The sequence below is a fragment of the Coffea arabica genome, chromosome 2e (assembly GCF_036785885.1).
Source record: "Coffea arabica cultivar ET-39 chromosome 2e, Coffea Arabica ET-39 HiFi, whole genome shotgun sequence".
NCBI lineage: Eukaryota > Viridiplantae > Streptophyta > Magnoliopsida > Gentianales > Rubiaceae > Coffea > Coffea arabica.
This window is the reverse complement of record NC_092313.1, coordinates 71952682-71980178: the sequence shown is the minus strand read 5'-3', so window position 1 is coordinate 71980178 and position 27497 is coordinate 71952682. Positions and strand designations below refer to the sequence as shown.

Sequence of the window (27497 nt, the reverse complement as noted above, 5' to 3'; positions counted from 1 at the left end):
TCTGATCTAAATTTGAATTCGAAAGCCCAAAATTGCATTTATTTTTTGAATCGAGTTGGAACTTGCTAAAGTCATGCTCATGGAACTAGATTAATACCCCTATTTAATGTGAGATTCAAATTGATTTCGGGTTTTGATCATGTACATGTGAAATTGTCTTTCGTTCTTTCCTTTTTTAAGCATTTCAAGGAATTGATTGTTTTTAGGCTTCTTTGTAGATTTTTTAAGGAACCCTTTTAAAATACTTCATTTTAGTGGCTATGAAATGATATGTTGTATTATTGTGAAGTGTACACAATCTAATGAAAAAATCTCTTTGTCAATATAAAACCAATTAATTATATGTGTTTGGATAGCAAATTATTACACAAATTTATCTGCGTACATTTTTCAATTATCTTTTTATCTCACATGCATCATATAAAAAAAATGTGCTATAGTATTATTTTTAAAAAATTATCCAAAATAATCTCCTATCCCAACACACAAATAATTTAAAGGCAAATCTGCTCCAATATTTCAATCTATGAATTTATATAGAAAAAGAAAATGCCAAATATTTCCCTCTTAAAAATGTTTTGTCTGTAATTTTTTTTTTTAAAAAAAGAATTCATATACTTGTGGTTGTGGGTCAACAACTAGAAAACCTTAACATGCCGCTAATTCCTTAAAATATACGTATAAAAAAAAATTATCCGTCAAATGCACGTCTGACTGAGGGGCTTTCTTATTTTATACGGGCCGTGCTGACTCAGCACGGTCGAATCACAAAAAAAATCTACCCGGTCAACATCCAATTTGGGCTGAGCATTTGTGTCAGCGGACGTGCTGACTGGGCACGTCCGCACCTGACACAAACAGATGCAAAAATGTTGTCTCGAAAAAATAATTATCCGAATTGGTTGTATTATTATGTATGTCAATCACAATCACAAAGTGCTTATAATAATTAATTCATGTTTATTAGAATACATGAATCGTTCGTTAATTAACAACTATTATGCATTTAATAATGATTTAATAATAATACATGTGGAAAAGGCATCTAGGGACATGAATCATGAGGTTAGGTTAATGTATTTATTTTAAATATTAATGAAATGAAGTATATTTAGGATTATGGTTAAAATTTAGTTTAATCAGGTTAATTTGAAAATTAAAGTACCAAATTTTAAGGTACCAAATTAAAGTACCCTAACTCTAAAAATCCTAAAGCCTAAAACTTTTTTTTTTTTAAATGTTGTCCGAGAGACCTTTGTGTCAGCAGAGAGACGTGCTGACTGGGCACGTCCGCTGACACAAAAGCTCAGCCCAAATTGGATGTTAATCGGGTAGATTTTTTTTGTGATTCGCCGTGCTAAGTCAGCACGGTCCGTATAGAATAAGAAAGCCCCTCAATCAGACGTGCATTTGACGGATAATTTTTTTTTATACGTATATTTTAAGGAATTAGCCTAACATGCCTGCCGAGGGATGCATCGAGATTTTAACGTTAGACCTTAACTGCTGCATTTTGCTGGGGTCAACAGGCCAGCAGGGGGAACGTTCAAATACGCCTGCACTAACTGAAATTACAAAACTAACCTCCTTGGACCCTAAAATATCCCCCTTTTTTTTGGGATGCAATTCTCATAGCTAGGATTAGCAATGAATAATAAATTTGTTTGGGTTTGAAATTCTCATAGCTAGAAATGAATGAATAATAAAAACGCAGACAATATACAATAAATCTCATTGTTAGACACAAAGGTTAACCTCTGAATAAAGAGCTAATTGTTTTAAACTCTCGAGAGTAAATTTTTTTCTTTCTTTCTCTGACCCATCCATTAGTGCTATAAAATATATGAGCATCAAGTATAAGTACTTCCTAACATTCTATTCTTTTATATCATTCTCATTATTTTCGAGTCGAAATTCAAACTTTTTTTTTTTTGATGAGGAGGACAAGCAATAATTTATTTTTAAAAATATCATAATAATTGCAAACGAGAAAATTCATTCTTTTTCATCCTCTTGAAATAGTACCTAAGAATGCTTGTATCCAGATGGAGTCTCCAAAATACATATTAGAAGTTTAAAACGCTTTACTTCTATGTCAAATTTAATCATTAAATTGTATAAACAACTATTTTATTTATTGACCATCCAAAAATTGTATAAAAATAATTCAAGGAGATGTCATCCAAATTCTAAAGATTACTAAAGGAGTCTACCTTGTTTGGGTTGCCATTTTTTATCAAAAAAATTTTACATTTTTTTTGAACTAATTTCTCAATTATCTTTTCGTTTCACATGCATCAAATTTAGTACAATACATTTTTCTATAAAAATTTCAAAAATAGCAATCCAAACGTGTATGTGACCGGATAATTTCTTTTTGCAGGGAGAATATTTTTTTTTCACACACCCACACCCAAAAAAAAAAAAAAGTGTGATATATCAGGAATTAAATGACCAAGAGTGGCAATTTCGCCAATCAATATAAGCTCAAGGGTTTAAGCAGGGCTTAATTCCTGCAGGAAAATGAAAATGTCATAGTACAATTCTGCGCCCTTTCTCCACCCTTCTCCTTCTTCAAGCATCCAAGGACTTCCACCAATGGCGGTTCAATCCAATCCAATTCCATCTATTTATTAAACTGAAATCACCAAAAGAAATAAAAGAAAGGAAAAACCCACATTTTCCCCTAAGTTAACGACCTCTGCTCCTGAAAATGTTGAAGGCCGTAGCGTCAACATGTTTACAGTCCCGTTTCCATGTGGCAACGACGGCGTTTTACCCCTACCTCCGCCATGCTTCCGAGTCGAACTCCCCATTGCTCAGAGTTCTGGACTCACTTAAGGGGCCCAATTACTCAAATAGAAGAGGCCCATATTTTTTCCGGCGATTCTTCTGCTCAGACTCCAGTGAAGATTCTGCCGAATCCGGGGCTGAAGCTAGACGGGTTGAAACGGATGGAGAAGATGCTGATTCTAAGTCCACTGCAGCAATTGTACCCACTGTCTTCAAACCTGAAGATTGCCTAACGGTATAATTATTGAGATTTTTTTTTTTTTTTTTGTTGTGGTAATTGCCTTTGCCCATTTGAATTTTGCTTATATCTTTGGTTTTTTGGGAGGTGATTAATAGTTTTTGCCGTTTTGAAATTAATGTGAAGTGGGGTGGAAAAAGTTCGTCACTTTTCCTTGGTAGACATGTTTTAGTGGTTGTTTGCATTAACTGTTTTTGCTTTCTGAAATTTACTAATTGTAGCATTTGAGCATAAATTAAATATTCATTCGCTAGTCAAACAGCTAAAACTGTTATTGTAATCTAATATTTTTGGCATGATAATTTCCCTAATCACAACGTTGAATGAATAAAGAGTTGAAGGAACTGGGAAATAATGCTCGTGAGGAGAGTTAGCTGTAGCTGAAAACGTATATTGTGAAATGATAAAATATATTTTACATGTAACTCCTAGTCTTAGGTTAAAAACCTGTTGCTTTCATCAAATTGTGTGGGCAAATATAGGATTCTAGTGCAGGATGCAAAGGTGATCGTCTGGTTCCACTTTAAAATAAATTCAGTTGCATTCTTGGTTCCAACTTGAATCACGAAAATATGGCAACCATCAGTTGTGTGGCCCTAAGTACCATTTTTCTGGAGTTGCACTGTGATTGATAAATTTAGAATGCAAAAATTCCTTGATGTGGATCTTTGACTCTTATATGGGAATTCAAACATATGGATATGAAATAAAGTTATTAGATTTGATGGTGAAGAAACTTACTTGTGTTTTACTAGTAAAGCTCTGATCGATGATTGGTGGATTGCAGGCTTTAAATCATTATTTTCATAGTACGGAACATACTTCAACCCATAGATATTATAGTTTATAGCCATCAGAAATCAAGCTGGCTATGTAGCACTCTAACATTCATTACTGATGAGCTGTGGCACAGCCTCGTAGCGTCTCAATCTGACTAAAGAAATTAAGCTTCAGAGTGAGGCATTGGTGACCCATGATTTCATTTTTTTTACATGGAAAATAAGCAAAATTAAGGTGTAAGATAACCCTAATACGCAAAAATATGAGCAATTCTTATTTACAAACACTAGACCTTGCATTAGTGGTTGTAGATTGTGGTAATTTTGTGCATCAGAAGCTAGATATAGTTGTGAAGAGGGTAGGGTAAGAAATTTGATCAAGACAACTATCCTTGTAGAGCCCATACCTGCACTTCTCCTTCCTTTTCTCAATAGTTTAGTTTGACTGAAATTTTCTCGATGTTTTTCACTTACTGATTGAGACTGTTTTACTTCTGACGTTTGCTTATAGATTCCAATTTATATTTCTTCTTTTTTATACATAGCGGTAATGAATTTGTATTTTTGTGCAGGTTCTAGCACTCCCATTGCCTCATAGGCCATTATTTCCTGGATTTTATATGCCAATTTATGTAAAGGTATGGATGATTAGTTCAAGATTCTTTCACTAAAGCTAATCTTTTTCTTTTCCAGCATTATCCTTGATGATATGATTGTGGAGACCTGAGAGTTTTAAATATGATGCTTTTTAGAATGATCACAATGACTTGCTATATTTTCTCTATTGTAAAACTATAAAAAACTATGTATTGTTGATGTGTATCTGATGCAGACTTTTTCCGATATTTGGGCAACCTGTGTTCTATGTTGAATGTATCCAGCAGTTTGTGATTGACTGATAATTGGTCAAATGCTTTAAATGTCTGTTCCAGTAGAATATAACGGTGTTCTTTCATTGAATCTTCAGTAATGTGGTGAAAAAATGCTTTCTTGGATGAACTTGCGGAGAACCTTAAGAGTACAAAGATATGGGTAAAAGTTCTTAGTTCTGCATAACTTCTCACTAGTACAAGCTAGGTTGTTGAAGCATGAATCTGACTATACATACATACATACATGCATGCATATATATACATACATGCATACATATATATAGATATATTAGATGTAGTATAAGTTTCTCATTTAGTATCAAAATCTATAGCTTCCTCCTAATAAATTAAATTGCTGCAGTCCATTTGTGGAATTTCTTCTTCGCCATTGGATTTAGGTTTCAAATCATAAACTGCTGAGGAGAAGAAACCTAAAGTCTAAGGCAGGCTACTTGGGAAAAAAATTTTAATTGGCTTTTGTTATACCAATATTTATTGAAATATTCTACTAGTTTCAATTGTCTTTCACCTCCTTCAACCTTTTATCCATTGGTTAATGTGAGGAGCTTATCATACCTGTTTACCCTTTTATTTTACATGGAATATTATCTGCAGGATCCCAAATTATTGGCTGCATTGGTTGAAAGTCGAAAGAGACAGGCCCCTTTTGCTGGTGCTTTTCTTGTTAAAGATGAACCAGGAACAGACCCTGCTATTGTTTCTCCATCTGATGCAGAGAAGAACATATATGAACTTAAAGGAAAAGAGTTGTTAGGACGCCTTCATGAAGTAGGCACGCTAGCTCAGGTAATTAGATTTGCTGTTGTGTTTCTTGTTCTTTATTAAGAAAGAAATCTGAAGTGCAAACTGAGTATATTTGCTTGAGTAATATTGTTGTCAATTTTTTTTAATCCAAATCGCGATGTACCTAATGTGCAATATATTTGCTTGAGTAATATTGTCGACATTTTTTTAATCCAAATGAAGATGTTCCTAATACTAACCTGTACTGGTTTTGTGATCCAGATTACAAGTATCCAAGGTGATCAGGTTGTTTTAATTGGTCATAGACGAATTCGAATTACAGAGTTGGTGAGTATGAGTTCTCTGCCTTGTGGTCAATTTTTGTATTCTGGAAAAAGTTGTGCTTTTGCTCTAATTCGTGTTTGACTTTATTCTTTGTGGTGTATTAGTGGTGGAGCCTTATGAATATTTACTGGGTGCATTCTGAAATGATCTTTATTTCCTTTTCTGATATTATAAGCTATTCTCCATATTCTCTGAACTGAAAAATCAGAGGCCTAATACGCTTACGACCTGCACAGGTTGATGAAGATCCCCTTACAGTGAAAATTGATCATCTCAAGGTAACTATATCTGAGTATATTAACTTACTGTAAGTTGAAGCTCCATTTTTTGCACTGGTCTTTCTACTCTAGTTCTTGTCTTGTGCAGGAAAAACCTTATGACAGAGATGATGATGTAATGAAGGCAACATCATTTGAAGTCATTTCAACCCTGAAAGATGTCCTGAAAACAAGTTCCCTTTGGCGAGATCATGTCCAAACCTACACTCAGGTTTGAGCATTATCCTTGTCATTCTCTTAATCTTTATTGTAAGTGTAACTTCCTGAGAATGTTTTATATCTCTCAGAGTGGTATATATTGCTGTTTCTATTTTCTTCACTTTGTTATCGCTTGCATTTTCTAGTAAGTTCAGTTATCACTGTCTTCCACTTATTTAATGGTTTTCTACTTCGTCTCATGCTTGGTTGACTACTGGGCTATTACTGCAGCTTTACTTTTCGATAATTAGTCAAACTTCTGAATTAACTAGTGGTGCATGAAAAGTAGATTGGCTTGGATAAAGATCTAAGAAAATGTTAACAAATGTGCAATAGTGGAAGTTGTGTGAATTGTATGTCTGGTATTTGGTCATTAGAAAAAGTTCTTTGGTGCTGGCTCAGACTTTTTTTTTTGCCCTTCTTCACTTTACATTTCTTTAAGTAAATAGAAGTCGGACTTTCAAAATGTTGGGAAGCTTGGAGCAATTTTCTGTTTTGGAGCTCGACACAAGCTTGATTTTATTTCGTCCAAAACTGAAGAAAATTTGGAGAAATTCTGAAATTATCCCATAATGCGTTCGATATAAAACTTATTAGAAGAGGCATAAGTTTATGAACTAGGAATTGCTTTTGGTGGTCTTTGAACATTTCCTTTCCTTTCTATGCAGATTTTCTGCATTTACAAGCATTAAGTTTTCTCAAGTTTCAACTCTATAGCACTTGTATCTCAGCTTGTATTTGGTGTTTTTTGCAGGGATTCTTTTCTAAAAACTGTTATTCATAGAAATGCGCATCTCTATTGTTTATGCATGTTTTGGGTTTTAACAATATTCAGTAATTATTGCCATCATCTAACTTCTGAATTGCTGCAGCATATAGGAGATTTCAATTATCCTAGGTTAGCAGATTTTGGAGCAGCAATATCGGGTGCAAATAAATTTCAATGCCAAGAAGTTCTTGACGAGCTGGATGTATGTCAGCTATACCCCCTTATTTTGAATTATGAAGTTTCTGTCTCTTCTTGTTTATTTCATCAACTTGTGATGATTTGAAATGTTTGGTCCAGTCCCAACCCCCGTCTCTCTTTAATAACTGTGAGGAAAAAAGTTTCAATTTCTCATATGAATTTGAATTGTTTGGTTTATCTCTGCCACTACAGTTTTCAATCTGTTAATTGAATATAAGCATCATAAGCATTTTTTTTTTATATTTACTGTTCAATACCTTCTCAGTAAATGTATTACCTTTCAAGTATATTTGGATTGATTCAAGGAGAAACGGTAGTTGAGGGACTTAAAAGTTGTACTGCTTTGTCATTTGAACTGATATCATACCTCGAATACACCAAAATCCATTGTACATCATTTGAATTGTGATTGATGTTATCTATTTTTTGCAAAGGCATCTTCTGTTAGTACTTTTGGCTGCCTTTATAGTTCTCTCTTTCTTGACTATTTTGTCATCCAAATTTAGTTGTGAAAGATTGAATGATGCTTGAATTGCCATTTTCAACTAATCAGCACTTTGCCATGGATTTTAGTCCATAACTGTTTCTGTTTTTGCCTTTCTTTCTCTTGATTAGGTGTACAAACGACTTAAGCTTAGTCTGGAACTATTGAAGAAAGAATTAGAGATCAGTAAAATCCAGGTATGTGCAGTGCCATCCACTTTGAAGGTTTGATGTGAAAATTTTCATTGCATCCTCTTATGATTTTACTGATTTAGGAAGCAATTGCCAAAGCAATTGAGGAAAAGATAAGCGGGGAGCAGCGCCGCTATTTATTGAATGAGCAGCTTAAGGCCATAAAGAAGGTGAAGCAATGAGTTGATATATCTATCCAAGTAACTATTTCTTGTGTTTCTGTAAAGCCATGTGAAATGTCCTCTAGATAATGAATGGTTACTTAAACATAGCTTGATTGCGATGCAGGAACTGGGATTGGAAACTGATGACAAAACAGCTCTTTCTGGTGCTCTCTCTCTCTCTCTCTCTCTGTATCTGATTCTGAACTTTATCTTGTCACACCAGATTTCTGAATGTGTCCAGTTCGTTTTTGTGTGGTTCTTTAGGAGTTATAACACTATAGCAGTGGCCATGCTAGGAGACATTTTGGAAGCCTTTGCTTTACACTATATCATCTTATGCCATATTTTAGTTTCTCACAAGCATAATATTTGTTTTTGGAGATTGAGGCGGTTGCTTTTACTTCTAGTAGTTCTCCTTAATGATGTTGATTATCTGTAAAGGTAGGTACAATTTAAAAAGTTAAAAATCAAAGGTTAAACTTTTGAAGATTCGAGAAATTTTACTAAATGGATAAAAGATTTTCTTCTAACTTTTTGCTTTTTTTTATTTAAGAAAAAAAGATATCAAAAGGCAAGCTAGTTTCATAGCTTTCAATACCTATATCAAGTCCCTTTTTATTCAACATTTAAGCAAGAACTATAGAAAGCATAAAAGCTACTTTTCATGCTTTCTATAGTTGATTATATAACCCTTTTTTTGGTTTTTGGAGGTTGAGGCAATTGCTTTTTCTTCTAGTAGTTCTCCTTAATGATGTTGATTGTATCTATAGGTAGGTACGATTTAAAAAGTTAAAAATCAAAGATTAAACTTTGAAGATTTGAGAAATTTTAGAAAATGGATAAAAGTTTTTCTTCTAACTTTTCTTTTTTTATCTAAGAAAAAAAGGATTGCAAAAGGCAAGTTAGTTTCATAGCTTTCAATACCTATATCAAGTCCTTTCTTTTCAACATTTAAGCGAGAGCTATAGAAAGATACTTTTCATGCTTCCATGGGAGAATCCAGTTGTCTGTGAACTGCATACAGTTGGTAGTCTAATGATAGGTCTTCTTTTAATTTCAGCATCTAATGAAACCAGTAACAGCCTTTATTTATTTATTTTTTTGGTTTTAACATAAAGAGTCTTGATATGTTTAGATTGCTAAAATTCCTTCTCCAGATCCCAAGTCTTTTAAATCCCAAAAGAAGAGGATAAGTGATATTGACTTCCCTCGAGGTCTATCATATTTACAAAGTTATGAGTCATCTAGTTTCTAAGATTACATGGACCTCCCATGTCAACCTTTTCTGTTCAACATGTAGTTAGTTAATCTCCCATAAATGTACTTAATTATGTTACTGGGAGAGTGTATTTGCTGAAACAATGTATTTTTTTTTGGTTTTTTTTGTTGGGGGGGGGGGGGGGAGGGGGATTCTATGTAAGGATGCTAAAATCACTCAGTAAGTTGCCTTAATTTACCAAGAAGTACCAGTATCTGGTTCCCTTTTTGGATAGTTTTTAAAGTTGTGTAATTTGCATCCCCTCTTTGATCTGTATTCTTTTCAGTCTTTGTGAGAATCTAGAATTGTTATACGATCTTACTTCCAATTGTGTGAAATCTGATCAAGTTAGATACTGTTCTTATTCTTAGGTGATTATTAGTTTGTTCGTAATCTATATGTTTCATATCTGTTGCCTGCTTGGAGATACAGCTATTTTGATGTGTCATATCTGTTACTTATTCTGGGATAGATTTATTTTTCCAGGTTTTCCCTTCTGCTCTTTAGCTTTTGGTGTTCTTGCTGATAATTCATTCTTAGATATGCAGGACTTAGATGGGTGTTTATTGTTTTATTCGATACTTTACAATCTCAAATACATTTTAAAACTGCTTGTGGCCGCTGGATCGTAGTTTCCCGCCTTAAACATGCTTATGCCCGCAAAAGTGATAATTGCTGGTTCTCTAGATTTGCATTTCCTATGTTCGAGGAAATAAATATCTTTTATTATCTTTAATGTGATTGGTGCTATTTGTGTGTGTATGTGTATTTTTTTCCCTTATTTTGTTTTAATCCCAACTTTTATTGGTGCTATAGTAATGGACAATATCTGAGCTTTCTACTGGCTTCTCTATGAAAACAATCATAATTGTGTTGAATATAAGTTTTCTAATATTCTTTTGAGTATGGGAAAAATGGTTGTTGTTTTGAAACTAACTTTTTATGCTGCAGCAAAGTTCAGGGAAAGACTTGAGCCAAAAAAGGATAAATGCCCGCCTCATGTATTGCAAGTCATTGAAGAAGAACTGACAAAGCTGCAGTTGCTAGAGGCTAGTTCTAGTGAATTTAATGTTACACGTAATTATCTAGATTGGTTGACTGCACTGCCTTGGGGAATTTACAGGTTTGCTGTTTGCTTCCTTTCCCTTTTGTACAACTTTGTAGCTGAAAATGTTTATTCTGCTGTTGGAATGTTACTGTTTTATGCTGTAGCCCTGCTGACTAGTTCAACTGCTGGTGCATTAATGGTTTCTTGCACATATGCAGCGATGAGAACTTTGACATTTTACGGGCTCAAGAAATTCTTGATGAGGACCACTATGGTTTAACTGATGTTAAAGAAAGGATATTGGAATTTATAGCTGTGGGAAAACTCAGAGGAACTTCACAAGGTTGGTTTTTTCTATGATATCGACACTGTAGACAATGTTAATGTTGTTTGGCACTTTTCGTTGGAAAAAAGTTAATATCAATTATTCTTTGGGGCATTGTAAGAGTCTACTGGATTCTGCCGATTAAACATAGTGCATGGGGTACTACTAAAATTTTTTCATGCGGCTGTAGTTTCTGGAGGATTAACTAATTCATGTATCTCTTTTTCATAAAAGGAAATACAAACATTTCTGTGGGAGAAACTAATGCATTCAGTATATGGAATATTGCAGTTTATATTTGCCTGAGGTTTGAAAATCACTTCAACTGCATTCATTGACTCGCGTTGGTTTCTCAACTATGTTTGTTGGACATGTTAAGCACACCAAGAACTACAGAAAGAGCAAATCAATAGAAAATTTTGCAGGGGATCAGGGTTATTACATGTCCATTGTTTCATAAAACACCAACTAGGAAATTCGTTGCCTCGTATATAGAAAATTTTCATGTGTAGAAATACCTGTGGTGGGTTACTAATTTGGGTTGTCTTCATCAGGTTGATTGACTTTTGATTTCCATACCATTGTAATCATCAAATATTGGCTGATTACCTTTAGTGCATTAGTTATGATTGACCAAACCTTTACCACTAGATATCTCCACGTGCATCCTTTTTTTTTTTTTTAAATTCATTTGAATTCTAATCCACTAGGCTGCATCTGGCAGAGAGGTTTGTTTCTGCTGATTTTCATAGTAGCGCATTTAGATTGCACTAAAAGTTATTACTTGAGAAGTAAGAATTGGTTTCGATACTTTCAGGAAAAGTTTACTCAATTACAAACTTTCATGAATGCATATTTTTTATGTAATTTAAGTTATCTTGTGGATCCTTTTTTGATTGAACGTGGAGTGATGTTGACCATGATGATACTGGCCAAGGGCTGTTAGAATTTGAATGTATTTAGTGAGGAGTTGTGATAGACTATATGAAAGCAACAAGATTTCTGAGGAGACTCACTCCTGATGCCATGCACTACGCGTGCTGAATAAGAATGGCCTTTATTTTGCACTTCAATTTTATGCAGTGCTACAAGTGACCTTTGTTCTCTGACGCATGCGTCTCCATTTGAATAATAACAGGAAAAATCATCTGCCTCTCGGGTCCTCCTGGAGTTGGGAAGACGAGTATTGGCCGTTCAATTGCACGTGCATTGAACCGTAAGTTCTACCGGTTTTCAGTAGGAGGTTTGTCTGATGTTGCTGAAATAAAGGTAGGTTGTGAACTAGACATATGCAGTTACTTATTCAACATTTGTGTTTGTCATATGTTACTGACTTTGGAAAACATATCAAGGGGCACCGTCGAACCTATATTGGTGCCATGCCAGGGAAGATGGTGCAATGTCTGAAGAATGTAGGAACCGCTAATCCTCTTGTCTTAATCGATGAGATTGACAAGGTCTGATATGCTTCTTTTGTTGTTCTGCTTATCCTCCTGTTCAATTATCTTGTCCTGATTGACCACAGTACAATTATTCTCCACTAATTATCATTTCTGTTGACTCCTTTTTCTGAAGAGGGTTAGTGGTCTATGAAACTTGCAACACCCATGGATTCTCATCTTTTTCCTCATACAATTTTGCTTTTGGCAGTTGGGAAGGGGACATGCAGGTGATCCAGCAAGTGCTATGTTAGAGCTTCTTGATCCCGAGCAGAATGCTAATTTTCTAGATCACTACCTTGATGTTCCAATTGATTTGTCAAAGGTTAGTCAGCAAGCAAATGTACCTCTTCTTGCAATAATATGATTTGGAAAAAGTGGTGCTTAACCTATATTAAATAGAATGGAGAGTTAGCTAATAATGTATGAAGCGGGAGCAACTCATATGCGGTGAAAGATTTTTTTCTTTGAAATAAAGATTGTTTTAAGTTTATAGATATACCGCTAGTGATATATCACTAACCACCCCAACGTGGTAAGTGGAAGGTTAGGAAATACTTCAGTGATTGCAAGTTCTGGTCAATAGATAGGTAAATTGATCTTGCCCAACATACTCCAGCCCACTTCTTGTCTTCAGTTTCCACTTCTTCATTCCAGCATAAATCTAATCATGGAGAGGTCAATTTGGTAGTTAATGCTGATTCTTTGCATGATATTACTAATGTCTTGGTACATTATTGCTCCTGGGATGTTCGTTTATGGTAGAGTTGCTGCAGTAACAATACTTGTAAAACAATCCTTTGGATTGCATATTGGGTATCAACCCTCCCAAACATTGTAGTAGTCCACCTCATTTTTGCAGAAACTATTAAAAGAATTTGCTTCTCTTCTCATTGGTGTTTAACTTGTTATTTATTGCTGCCTGGCATCTTTTTCAGTTGCATAAATGTCGCGAGTGAAAGGTTAAGTAGATATCATTCTGCATTATTCAACTTGGGGGATTACTTATCTATTATATACTGCAGGTTTTGTTCGTCTGTACAGCGAATGTGGTGGATACAATACCCAATCCTCTTTTGGACAGAATGGAGATAATTTCCATTGCTGGTTATATTACTGATGAGAAAATGCACATTGCTAGGGGCTATTTGGAGAAACATACTCGTGAAGCATGTGGCATCAAGCCTGAAGAGGTTTCTCGCTCTTTCTCTCTCTGTGAAGTTTTGTGTCTTTGATGATAAGTTGCAGTCTTTAAGTTCTTGTGACTCTTCTTAAGGAGAGTTTTTTTTTTTTTTTTTTTTTGTCTTTTCAAAGTTCCTACCAATTTTCGAGCTATTTGCGATGCTCTTCAAACATTGGTGAAGTACTTGCCTTCTGGATAAGAATGTACTTTATATGAGCTTGTGCACCAGGCTTGTTTAAGCCCAGTGAAATAATATGATCAAACTTTTCACTCAGGAAATGTTTGAGGTTGATTAATCTAAAATAAAGCAGAGGACTTGATTGATTTTAAATAGAGCAAGGCGATTCGAGTGTTGATTTGTAGTGACTCTGCATAGTCTTCACGGACAACCCCAAATAGTTTGGATAATTATTTGCAAATCATTACATTCTGTATTAATTAATGCCAAGCCAAAGAAAGAATTTTTTTCCCCAAATGCATATGCTCATTTCCTTTGAATTTTGGCCCGTGGAGTTATGTCTTCTCGAAAGTAGAGATTTATTTACACACGTGTGTGTAGAGATGTATTGTTCTATATATGCTTTTGATAATAGGGGTTAATAATTATTCCCAGGTTGAGGTTACCGATGCTGCTCTTCTATATTTGATAGAAAATTATTGTAGAGAAGCAGGAGTTAGGAATCTTCAAAAGCAGATTGAGAAGATATATCGCAAGGTTTGCTGATTCTATCTCTCCCCCCTACATTTTTCTTGTATCTGGCTTTCCTTTTCTTGATTAGCTATTCATGCAAAATCATTTATATTCCCATTTGTGCTAGATAACTGAACTTTTCATTCAGGTTGCAAATTTGCATTATGTTTTTATTGTTTTCATGTTGCCACAACTTTGGTGAGAAATATGATTCAGAGTTCAGAAGTTTGAAATCCCTTAAATATTGAAATTATCTTTTGGTGTCTTGAAAGATTGCTCTAAAACTTGTGCGGAGGAGAGCACAAAATAATCCTCCAGCCACAGAAGTTGAGGATGGTCAATCTGTTGAGCTAACGGCAGAATCTCATGGTATCTTGACCGAAACCTCAACTGGAGAAGGGGCACAAGATGGAGCAGTATCTGTTGAACCAAGCAATATTGAAAAGGCTTCTGAAACCTCCGTAGAAGAAACAAAGTCACTGGATCCCACAACTGACCTCATAGAGAAGTCTCCAGATCAAGCAGCAACTACAGAGGTATATTATAAATATCTTTAACTGTCTTCTGCAATCTATATCCAGTATAAAAAATTGTTCTTTTCTTCCCTCTGGTATGCACATCTTCCAATTATAGACCAACAAAATGGTCCATTTTGCTCGTTCATTTGATTATCCTGGAGGTCTAGGATTGCAAACTCCTCCAGTATCTTTAATTAAAACTTCCATCTCATTGTAAAACACAACATATACCTGACTTGTAAATTTGATTGTCAAGCAAACATGCTTTATGGTTAATAACACACTTTAAGAATAATGTTGAACAACTGTACCAATTGTTAGAATGATTCTCATTTGTGGTGATCGTCCGACTCCAATGTAATAAGAATAAATGACTACTTGGATGTATCCTTCCATGCTTGAGAAGTTCATCTGAATCAAATCATGGTCATAAGATGCACTTTTGTGAACTTTTACTCATTTAGTGTTGCTATGGTGACTATGACAGGTCATTCTTGAAAGTGACGAGAGTAAGAGTAACGAGATTGAAACAGTGGATAAGGTGTTGGTTGACACGAATAATTTAATGGATTTTGTCGGCAAGCCTGTCTTTCATGCAGAGCGCATATACGAACAGACCCCAGTTGGTGTTGTTATGGGTCTTGCTTGGACAGCTATGGGTGGATCAACATTATACATCGAAACAACTCTTGTAGAGCAAGGTGAAGGGAAAGGTGCACTCCACGTTACAGGACAACTTGGAGATGTCATGAAAGAAAGTTCCCAGATTGCTCACACTCTCGCAAGAGCAATATTGCTTGAGAAGGATCCTGCAAATCCCTTCTTTGCTAACTCCAAGCTTCATCTTCATGTTCCTGCTGGTGCTACCCCGAAGGATGGTCCAAGTGCTGGTTGCACCATGATCACATCCTTGTTATCTCTTGCCATGAACAAACCTGTCCAGAAGGACCTGGCGATGACTGGAGAAGTAACACTAACTGGGAAAATCCTCCCGATTGGAGGGGTCAAGGAGAAGACAATTGCTGCAAGACGGAGTGAGGTGAAGACAATCATTTTCCCTTCAGCTAACAGGAGAGATTTTGATGAGCTTGCGGATAACGTGAAGGAAGGCCTGGAGGTCCATTTTGTAGATGATTATAGTCAAGTGTATGATTTGGCTTTCAGTTACGACGAGAAGAGGGAAGAATAAGTCTGTTTCGGTGTATCATGACGTTCGTTGAGTTTGCCAGTCCCAAAAATTATCCTGTTCTGATCAAATTCAGGGGGTAGAGAAAGTCCCTTGTTCCAGCTGGTTTTTCAGACGGAATTGGTCCCGGAACGGGACCTTTGTATACAAGTTTATGCCATGATTCATTTGTTCGACAGCAACGTTTTTGTACAATAATCATTCAAACGTATAAAGCACACTTACCCACCTATCTAGGATGAAATTTTCCCCGGCGGCCTAAGCCTTAGAGCAGCATGTTGTACCATATACTTGGCTATGGGATTCCTAATATTATATTTTTGGAACTCTTACAATGTTCTCTGAATCCCATTCATGCATATGGATCCAGTAACAACCGCTAATATTCTTCTCGCCCATTTGCTTGTGCAAGTATCACTCGAAAGTAACAAGTGCATTCTTCTAGACTCTGTCATTTCTTGATTCTGAGAAGGTATCGACTTTGTGATTACAGATCCATGTGATTATTTTGGGGATTATTTTGGAATAAAAGCACATTTCTCTTTTCGTTATCTGCTTATAATTCATATTTGTCATTTCGTTAATAAGTTGAAATTTTAACTTATTCTCGACACCAAATATTATTGTTACAGAGAAAATGCTTTCTGGATGTTTTTGGGATCAAAATGGCACTCAAGATTTTCGGAAAGTCGGATATATTCAAGAGAGGTAAGTGTCATTCAGCAGTAGAGATAATTTAGGAAGTTGATCCTTTGAAGAAAATGGTCTGATGGCTAAAAATTTGGAGGAGAAAGCTGTGTTGTTTGAGGGTAAAATGGATAAATTCAAGTAGTTAAAGGTCCACTCAGATTATAATTCAAAGGTTTTGACTCTCAATAGTGTAACCATTATTACTAGTACAAGTTGGTTCAATTAATAAGAACGGATCATTTGCTCACATAGATACTGTGTGCCAATGTAAGGGCTATGTTGATAGGCGAAAGTACTCAATTGATAAGAATGGGTCACTTGTTCTCACAATAAGTCATGTGTAGTAGTGCGAGGGTTGTGTTGGTAGGTTATCTGTAAAAATTCTGTAACTAATCTATAGTGCAATTGGCAAAAATGAGTCACTTCTTCACAATAGGTCATGTGTGCCAATATGAAAACTGTATTGGTGGACGACTTGAAACCGATAATCGATTTATGGTCCTTGAAGCAATGTGAAACTCTGTAACTAATCTATAGTTCAATTGGCAAAAATGGGTCATTTCTTCACAATAGGTTGTGTGTGCCAATATGAGAGCTGTATTGGTGGACAACCTATGTGATCGACTTATGGTCCTTGAAGCAATACGACGCATGGTGATGATGAGCTAAATCCATCCAAACTTTTATATACAAAAAAAAAACCATTATTATTGCAATAACTCATATCCGTTAAAGTCGCAAGTGCTATTTCCTATTTGCAATGTGTTCTCTATCCCTTTCTACTAAAAAATCTAGAGGAAAAAACAAGCTGTGTGTGTTTTGGGGGGGGGGGGGGGGGCTACGTTGATTCTTGAACGATAATCATTGCAGTTGAAGACATTGAAAGTTCAGCACACAAATTCCTTTTGCTTCAACTCCAACCACAATTGAAGTGAAATGAATGCAGATGAGAATGCAACTGATAGGGGCCCCCCTGAATCCAAGGGAGATGATTCAAATCAATCATTTTCTAAAGCAAAAGTTGTCTGAAACTACGTTGAAATCACAATTTGTTCCATGCCAAGTGACTCTAAGAACGTGTCTGCATCCTTGGGAAATCATCGAAGATAAAGTTATAACTTTTTCATGGCACTTCCCTTGCATCCCATAGCTTTTGGTAGGGCTTTTTTTTCCTTGGACGGCCAAGTGGGTTGGTATGGTCCATCAATTTTCTGCTTAACTGATTTCACACCTACAATGCCATGTGTTTGGACTAAATTTTGATGACAGGTTTCAAAACCTTTCCAAGCCTAAGAGGCTTGTGTAATCTTGAATGAGCAATCTTTAGCTTTTAATCAAGGAAAATCATAAGAATTTGCTAATCTCAAGAGGGTGATTTAGTGATGAAGAAGTTAAAGAGTTAGATCCAAAAGCCTTGAGGTTTTTTATATCTAAATATTTTATCTCATTGAAAGACTGCAACTTAGACAAAGGTAGAATTAAAAAACTGGATGGCCTTTATAGTGTCAAGATTTGGCATGATCATCATCTCAATTGAGTCTTGTTTCCTTGCAAAAAGGCTAAATTTGTGTTACATGCACAAAAAGAATATCTCTTGAAACCATATCTTTTATTTCATGATTCATGTTAATTGGTAAATTTATTCTTAGAATGTATTAAAGACAAATCCATCTCCATACCAACGAAGGAAACCTCCAAGAAGTCGATGATCAATTGGCCATCTTTTTTCTTGAACTTCAATCTTTAACTGTAAGCTATATAGATTTAGTTGGTCTTTCTTTTTTGGCTGTTTTAGGCTGAAAAATGGACATCATTACTAAAGTCGTCCTTGTCACTAAACTCAATAGCTAGATTTGTGCAGATACTATGAAGTACACTAGAAAGGAGGCTTCTTTTTGACTGCATATGGCTCAATTCACGTCTCAAAGAACACCTCCTAATCCAATCCTCTGGTGACGCCTAAACTGATATAATATTATGACCCCAGACCCACAAAGATTCCATCCATTCATCTTCTTCTAAACGCCTACAAATATAGTTGATAAAAGACTAAATCCCATGATTACCTCAATTATGACGAAGCAAGATAGAGAGTAGGGATTGTGGAAAAAAGTAGGATTTGTCAATCCACCTAATGGAAACTGCATATCAGGTGACTAGACATCCAACTAGAGAAACGAGCATAGGTGATCAAGAATGAGTCAATAGTGATGGATAAAATTTGTGTTTATTTGGCAATGGCCAATAGCAAGAAATGGAACAAGATTGGAGTTATTATGAAACATGAGTTTATGCAAAATGACCAGAATCCAGATAGTCAAGCAGGCTAGTTATTCTCAGGAGCCCACATAGATTGCAAGCGTGTTCATCAAAGATTTCCATATTATAATTCAACTGAAAAGCCCCATGTGATATTGATTAGTAGTTAATTATTAACATAAAGTGGAGATTGCTTAACGTTAATCACAACTGATGCATGAGTTCGTGACGATATCTCATATAGAATGGACAGAGATTGCATCTCCTTTTCACTTTCTTTAATGAAGTGATGCATTTGACTGTTAATCCAATTTATTAAGGTTAAATGAGAAAAGTTAATGCGCATTATCAGCTTGAACAGTTTGGCTGCGTTAATTATCCACAAGCTAGGCCCTTATCCTAACAATTTTTTTTTTTTTTTTATCAAAAGAAACAAAACATCTAAACAAATTTTGCACAGGCCCTTTTATACTATGATAATATTCATCAAGGAAACACCACTAAAAACAACTATAAAAAACAAATCTCTCTTGAACATTGGTTACAATTTTTGTCATCCTATGCAACAACTAGTTTATTGCTCATGCTTGAAATATGTAGGATTTACGAAGTTATAATAATTTCTCCTCTTTGTCTCTATTGGTTACACATATATGCATTGTTTATCTCACTACGTACCTACTCATCAATTAACCGCTTGCCTTCATTTCTTAGTTCAACTGTTGTTTGCATTCAACATTTCAAACTCAGGACGAAAGCACACTTCTTGTTCAACATCAAAAGACACAGTTCACTAATCAACCATGATGAGTAGTATTGAATCTCATTTTTGAGCTAAGATCTTTTATGTAGATGACCAATGGAAGATGCTGGTGGAAGTGTAGCAATAAGCCACGGAGTTGCAGAAGTGGAGGGTGGGCGCTGATTATTTGGGGTTGGAATTGGATACATCGACTAGGGAATTGAAACTGTCACCCTTCCACCAGCAGAAAGAATGTCGCTTCTTCTCAAGTTGCAGACGACTTTCTAATATGGGAAAATTTTTAAGCGTCTAAAGGGTATTTTTTTCTAACGTTGTAAAGTATAAACTAGTATTCAAGTTCAAAAAGTGAGTATTAAAAAGTGTAAAATCGATATGTAGAACTTACGAGTAAAATTAGCATTCTCTAATAGTGAGTACTCATGAACGATAATTGATGTTCGAAATTTCCGAATAAAGCACTATATAATAGGAGGGCTCACTAATTATCAAAATAGTGTACATGAGATTAGTTTATCAACCAGTCACCATCACCATAAGAAGACAGATGGTGGTGAGTGCTCTCGTAAAAAACAAATGATTGGTGTCATTTTCTTACTCAGATGCACTAATCATCGAGCAGCCAAAGACTTGTAAGAAATCTGGATGAAAATACATCATCACGAAGATGCAAATAGTATAAAGTTACCCTTTTCCCATATGACGATGGGCATGCGCATGCAGGTCCAATAAAGAAAAGAGGAGACTTGAGGAAGGCCCTCCCTCACAAATCCTATGGTTGCCTACCAAAGCTTTCTTTTTTCCTTGCACTGGTCAGTGCTAAAAAGGAAGAAGAAAAAGAAGCAAATTTCACGTGCTGCCTTGATGTATATTTTTATTAAGGAATCAAAAGTTTATCCATCTTCCAATTTTTATGCTCCAATACCAAATATTCTAGCCCTTCGAACACACTCCAATTATATCTTCTTGATACTTATCGATAAACAAAAGCCCTTGCATATTGTAGACCCACAACTTTGGAGGTAATATTTTTTTCTTGACAAAACTAAACATTTTTTAGTCTTTTAATTTGTTCCAAGAAGATGTTTGCTTTAGTTTTCAAATAATTGAATTATTGATGTATCCTGCCGTGCATGTTGAGTAAACTTTCGATCAAAAGAACTTGCATTGACAAGGATATTATTTTTGTGTCATATCCTTTGAGATAAGGACTATATCCCAGACTAGTAGCAAAATAATGAACATCCAAAATATAGGAAAATGATAATAGCATTCCAAAAAAAAAAAAAAAATTCCTCTAGTGCTCCATCTCCTTTTATGTTTTTAAAGGGAGAATAGAGTGTTAGAGATTTTTCTAGGAGTGCCAATAACATTTGCCACAAAATAACTCATTACTCTTACTTGTTCGGGGAGTACAAATGAAAACTCCGGAGTCAAGCCGGCCAATTTAGCAAGTTAAAAAGCCAATAGGTGCATTTTAAACTTTTAGTAAACCATCAATTAAAGCAGATATTTATCAAAAGACCATATTCTACAAAACTGCAAAGAAAAAAGTGACCATGAGTTGATAATGTTTTAAGACTAAAAAAATGCCTTTGTCTATGCAAAATATAAAGGAAAAAAAGGTACAGTGGTGTTTTTCTTACCATCACTAGAATTTAATTCAGCATTTTTACTTTTCTTTTTCGCATACTAATATAGTTTAAAGAGATGGCTTCTTCTAAAAGGTTCTCCAAAATATACAATAAAACCTCTATAAATTAATATCCGATAAATTAATAACCTTTATTAAATGATAATTTTTCTCGACTTGTACTAACAAGCTAAATTTATAACTTTGATAAAATAATAAGATAATAATTTTTTTTCAAAAAACTTACACAATCTTTGGTCCCATTCATATCATAAATTAATAATTTACTAAAATTACGTACCATATTTTCCTAAAATATGAATTGTTGATTTATGAACATCTTTTAGATAGGAATCCATAATTTAACAATAAGATATGTAAGAAAACTTTGTGTTTCTTTATTATAAGAATGATCTTCTTGTCATTTATATACATTATGTTAATCTGATTCATTGTATGCATCTAATGAAATAGAAGTGGCATCTGCCATTTAATATTTCTAAGTGTTTTTTACCTCTTTAATTATAACAGAAAAATGATATCAGTTACGTATGTACATTGAAAACATTAATAGAATCAAATTATACTTGCAAATCAAGTAGATGTGGATTGGTTTATATTCCTTAGACTTTTAGCCTCTTTTTATTAATAGAATAATTCATAATTTTTATAAAATAAAATAAAATAAAAATTTAGATGATTAAATGAGTGTTTCTTCGAATTATAAGTATACTCAATAACTTAATAAGTTACTAATTTATCGATTAATTAATACCTCTTTAAATTAATAGAATTTGGATGGTCCCACAACTACTAATTTATAGAGAGGTTTTACTGTAATTGCGTTATTTGTATGCGCAGAAGAAATATATAACTAATTAACTACCACATGCAGTTTTACTGCTTTAAGGACTTTGCTTGAATGCGAATTTCTCTCTTTTCCTTTGTATAGCCGCCGGCGGCTGTTTTCCTGAAGATATCCTAAGCACTTTGCCAATTGCCAATTGCCAATTGCCGACATGTGTTTTGTTTGCATTAAAAAACACGTACTATTTATGCCTTCCTCATAAAAATAAATAAATAACTTGTGCCATTTTATTATACGAGTTTATGAGATGACTGAAAAGGGTTAATTGGACTCAATTTTTTTTCTAAAATAACGTAACAAAGAACTGTTTACCTGAACAGATAATTGCAAGAATTGCAGCATCTTTTGACCTGATTTCTTGCGAGAGTTTCTGTTTTGCATCTTGAAGATCAAGAATTTCCTGGAGCTCTGCAACAGCTTCAAATAGCTGAGTTTGTGAAAAGAGCAAGAATTTCTTTGGAGGAAGAGGGATAAGAATCTGGGTTAGTTGATGTCAAAGATTGGGGTTGGGAAGACAAGAAGGAGGGTAGGGAACCTCAAAATGCACTAATCCAATGCGACCGATTAGGTGAGACATCAAAGAGTCTTGGAATCAAATATGGGAATTAACAAAACCCACCAATTCACTCGGGAATAGAGAGTTGCTAACTTTTTAGAATTCATTCCAAAATTTTCAATCTCATACCTATTATCCAAGCACTTAAAATGGACATCATTCCAAATCCTGAATCGCATACCCTCAAACCAAGCACCCCTTGAGTCTAACCAAAGCAGAGGTATACGGAATATTTTGCAAAATTAAAGTATTTGATTATTCGAATAAGAAATAGAGAGATGAGCTTAGCCCATTGGACTTGACTATTCCCAAACATATTAAACACGAAACAAGATTATATGTTCTTTTTAAGTCGTATACCAATTCTGATTGATCTGGCAAAAAACCGAAGTGCATAACACCATGCACGGTTTTTACAGTAAAAAGTTAAAAATTAACAATCAACAAATTTGACTCAACGCTTTATGATGCAATGTTTTTATAGTTGTTGAGAAGCTTTGTTGTAGAATTTGGATGATTGTAGACTTCTATGGCTATAGAAGAGTTAGTTCCATCCAATCATAGGGGTCGAGATATAGTGCGGCAGTTATAGGGTTTTTTTTAAGATTGTGTAACTTGTAATTTGGCCAAAACTCATTCATTCTATTAGGAAGATGTTATTGTATAGGGTCGAAATATGCATGATTTTTCAAAAACAGAGTCTTACTAGAAAAAAAATAACTTATTACCTTCTACTAGATCAGAAACTCATTAATAATGTCTTTTGATTTATGATACAATGTTATTGTAGTTTAGACAGTTTGAATGGTTGTTTAGACTTATTCATAAGTATGTTTAAAAACGTCTTTTTTTCACGCACCGAACCTTAAATAGAGCCTTATTATTAGAGAGCAATTATTGCCTTCTACTAGATCACAAGTCGTCACTAATGTCTTTTGGTATAGTGGCAAGTTTATCATTGTGATTAAACCTTCGAAATAATTTTAATCTTGACTAGATGTAAATAACTCTGTTACCTTCCACTTTAAGTGCCCTCATAACACTAATTAGTACAAAAAAAAAACTAAGCAAAATATTAATTTGAATCTTGAGAAAAGGTGATAAATTCTTTCCTCTAGGAAAGTAACTCCGTTGCTTTGTACTTTTTCTTTAGTGTTTTCACAACACCATTTCATACGAAGAACTAAATGGAAAAGTGATTTGAAGGAGTTGTCCCTGCTTCCAAGGGTCCAAGACTTTTAGTGGAGATCATCATCGAGTTACACTTCACATTGTTAGGCCCCACTGTCAAGAAAGAGTCCAATCCCACTTGAAAAACACCAACAACTATCATCCGTTTTTAACTCGCCGCTGTCACTCGAACATTTTCGATATTTTCGATATTTCTCCTTTTCTCTCTCAACGCCGTATTTTGTTGCTAAGCTCAAGCGGCTTAGTCTTCATATATATCCTGCTACACATGCATGAAACTATAACAAATCTGAATCTAATGATAGATTGATTCCTCCTCCAAATTCTGAGCCTTGGAACTTCTACTCCTACTTCCTTCTTCCATTGTATAGTTAAGGAAAGCAGGCAAAAACAGTGAAGAATCTGAAGATGTTAGTTGAAGACGATAACGAAAATGGACCCTTTTCATCTCCTGAAGAAAGCTATCAAAACCCTCCTCTTTTTACTTATGTTGACTTAGGTTTCGGGAGCCCAGGTGAATCTAGCTCCAAAAGAATCAAGTTATCACTCCCTAACCAACAACAGGTACTTTTTGTGTTTTTTTTTTTTGGCTATCTCTTTTTCATCCCATACCAATCAGATTTGGAGTTGTAAGTTTTGCTTCCTAAATGTTCTAGGACCATGTTCATGCTTTCTTGGTTCTAACTTGGAGAAATAGCAGTGTCTTTCCAGATTTGGTGGATGATATTCTCTTTCATTTCTTCTTCTTCTTCTTCTTTGTTTATTTTTTTAATCGTTGTGTATGTTCAATTTTTATGTTCCATTTAATTTCTTTTCCTTTTCTTTTTGGTGTGTTTCCTCAAAGGGTTTAAGATTCTTGTGGCTGGTCCATGTCTTGAGGATTTGGATTATCTTCTTCTTGTTCTTCCTAGTAGTTTACATGTGAAGGTCTTCGAACATGCATATCTATTTAGGGTTTGTGACTTTTTCTCAGTAATGGTTTTGCACCAAATACTACTATCAGGTTCTAATGTTACAATGTTGATACTATGTAGGAAGAGAAAATCGACACATCTGAAGAATCAGGTGGACTTGGTTTGAAATTGAGCAAGTCACCATCCCTCATAAGCTTGCTTGAGATGAAGTTATCTAAAAGAAGACAAACCAAGAATGCTTCTTCTAAGTTGGCCTGCAAATATGATAGCAAGAAGCCCACTTCAAAGCCAGATGATATTGGATCCCAGTCCAATGCTGAAAAATTGAAGGCTTCCAACTTCCAAGCTTTGTCAATCAAAATTGGCACATGGGAGGTGATCCCCTTGATTTTACCTAGCAATACTAAAGAAATTTTTTTTTAAAAAATTTTGTGACCATTTTTTTTCAATCTACTAACAAGGGATTTTTTTTTTTTTTTTTTGGGTTAGAGACACTCAATGAATGAAGGTCATTTGGTAGCAAAATGTTACTATGCTAAACGCAAATTGGTGTGGGAAGTTCTTGAAGGGGCACTGAAGAGTAAGATTGAAATACTATGGTCAGACATTGTAGGTATTAGGGCTACTATCATTGATGATCAACCTGGAGTTCTTGAAGTTGAGGTGAATATTTTCTTTTTTGTAGTAAAAATATTTTGTTCTTCTTTTCTAGTTACTTGCTAGAATTAGTTACTAATTAATATTTATCATTTGATCATTAACCATTTTTTATGCTTTGCATTATTTGTGCAGTTGCAGCAACCTCCTACATTTTTTAAAGAAACAAACCCCCAACCTCGAAAGCATACCCTTTGGCAACAAGCATCAGATTTTACCGGAGGCCAAGCTCCCATATGTAGGTATGGTGGTGAATTTTCTTCAAACATTTTTGCATTTTCCATGTACAAAAATTGTTCAATTCTATTTAAGTTAATCAGTTTTTGCAAAAAAAAAAAAAAATGTCCCAATTAAATAAAATCTCATATTATGATAAATAATTTGGTGCATGTGATTGCCTCGTTTGTAGGAGGCACCGTGTGAAATTTGCACCAGGAATACTGGACAAACACTACGAAAAGCTCAAGCAATGCGATCCAAGACTACAAGTCTTGAGCCGAAGGCCTTTCCCATCTCAAGAATCTCTCTATTTTGATGATGCAAATAATGCAAATGGATTGTCTGAATTTTCTCTCGACTTCAATGGATACGGGCCACAATTTCTTGCTGGACTGATGCAGCTCCCCTCCTATTCAAGCCATCCTTCCCTTCCTATTCATTTGAGACAAGCAGCACTTCCTCGGTTGATGGACTCAAATTTACCAATGTCAGGTATCTCTAGGAGGACAAATGAGCTTAAACAATAATGTACCAAGGCACAAGTTATTTTGGAATAAAAATTTTGGCTAATCCTTGATTTTAGGGTTTCACTAGCTAATGGTTTGACAAGTTAAAAGACTACTTGAATTTATTTTTAATTCTAACCCTAGTTTGTTTGTAGACAACCTCGTGGAAATGTATGTAGGATCCTTTCCACTTATGATATTAGACATTATTATTTCCTGGTGGTAATAATATTATGTTTTCATCTTATCTACATATATTTTGTTGGTGGGCACAAGCTAGTTAGAAAAAAGATTAATCTTCTATACACTAACAGTGTATATACTTTCACCATTAGATGCATGACACATAATTCGAATTTGAATTTAAAACTCAAATTTTACATATGTGTCGTATATCCAACCGTAATAACGTCAGTGTATATAAGATTTACTCTTAGAAAAACGCATAAAAAAATATTTTGCAATCATGTTTATGGAATTTCCTCCTTTTGACATGGCAGTGAATGATCTCATAATGTTGGAAAACCATAGAAGGGCACTGTTGAGTGAAGCAAATTTGGCAAAATTAGCAAATCAAATTCATCTACCAGGAGGACCTGCTGTTACTCCGGTGGGATGTGATTTCTCTAGCCATCTTGCCAATGCCATGGCTCTTGGAGAGCTCAGGAGAAAATCCAATGAATTTAGTAGTGTGGGCTTACTAAACTTCAACAATATTGAGAATCATTTGTTGGTTGATAATGCACAGATGGTAAGTTCATCATCATCATCGGATGAGAATTCAATTGTAGCAAGGGTGAAATCAATGTATCCCTTTCTTGATCTAGAACAAATAATGCAAGGTAATCCCACTGTTTCAAGAGGTCTAATTGGCTATCCAGAGTCAGCAGATGGGGCATGGCAAGAGTTTGATGAGGCTATGGCAACAAACACTTCAAACAATTCACCCTGTCCATATGCATTAGCTGCATATCCCATGACTGAAGAATTTTCAACTCTAGCTCTTAACCAAGATATATAGATTTATAAGAACAATAGGGTTGTAGGGTTTTAATTAGAATAAGCAGATTTTAATTAGGATCTAGACTTGTTTTGAGAATAATGAAGTTAGGTGATTGTTCATGAGGATTAAATTAGGAATGTAAGGGTTACATTGATCATGATCAATGTCTTGTTTATGCTTGTATGAAACCAGTACATTAGATTGATTAGTTTATTGCTGTTTACAAATAAACTTTAGTTTCTGATTAGAGTTATAGATTTTCTTTGATAATTTGTTTACAGCATTTTTATTCCACGGTTGCCATTAATGGCATGCTACAAATTCAAATGAGTCTCCAAATTTTCAATTTGGAAATTGGTTTTTGAAATTGACTCAAAAAATTGGTTGAAGTTGTGATACGTACCTAGCTATTCTAGCAGTTTTTTTATGCTGGAATATAATTGAACTTAACATTTATTTTCATGTGTACAAAATCTTGATCTTTTTCTGAAAAATTTAGAATGTCTAAATATGTATAACTTTTCTTTTTATAGGGATATT

General features: G+C 34.7%; 2 protein-coding genes across 2 annotated transcripts; both read left to right on the top strand.

Moving 5' to 3' along the window:
* Nucleotides 1–2516: 2516 nt before the first annotated feature.
* LOC113732957 (lon protease homolog 1, mitochondrial-like) lies at nucleotides 2517–16040 on the top strand. The gene is made up of 19 exons (XM_027259022.2): nucleotides 2517–3028; nucleotides 4383–4448; nucleotides 5298–5489; nucleotides 5709–5774; nucleotides 6008–6049; nucleotides 6138–6260; nucleotides 7120–7218; nucleotides 7830–7895; nucleotides 7973–8059; nucleotides 8178–8217; nucleotides 10263–10434; nucleotides 10578–10702; nucleotides 11823–11953; nucleotides 12037–12141; nucleotides 12335–12448; nucleotides 13149–13316; nucleotides 13920–14021; nucleotides 14270–14533; nucleotides 15003–16040. Exons 1-19 carry the CDS (start codon nucleotides 2714–2716, stop codon nucleotides 15702–15704), a joined length of 2979 nt encoding a protein of 992 aa, XP_027114823.2. The 5' UTR covers nucleotides 2517–2713; the 3' UTR covers nucleotides 15705–16040.
* A 7807-nt stretch (nucleotides 16041–23847) lies between these two features.
* Nucleotides 23848–27170, top strand: LOC113732956 (uncharacterized). Its single transcript, XM_027259021.2, has 6 exons — nucleotides 23848–24222; nucleotides 24693–24947; nucleotides 25062–25235; nucleotides 25365–25471; nucleotides 25639–25940; nucleotides 26455–27170. The coding sequence occupies exons 1-6, from the start codon at nucleotides 24067–24069 to the stop codon at nucleotides 26973–26975; spliced, it is 1515 nt and encodes a 504-aa protein (XP_027114822.1). The 5' UTR covers nucleotides 23848–24066; the 3' UTR covers nucleotides 26976–27170.
* Nucleotides 27171–27497: the final 327 nt, after the last annotated feature.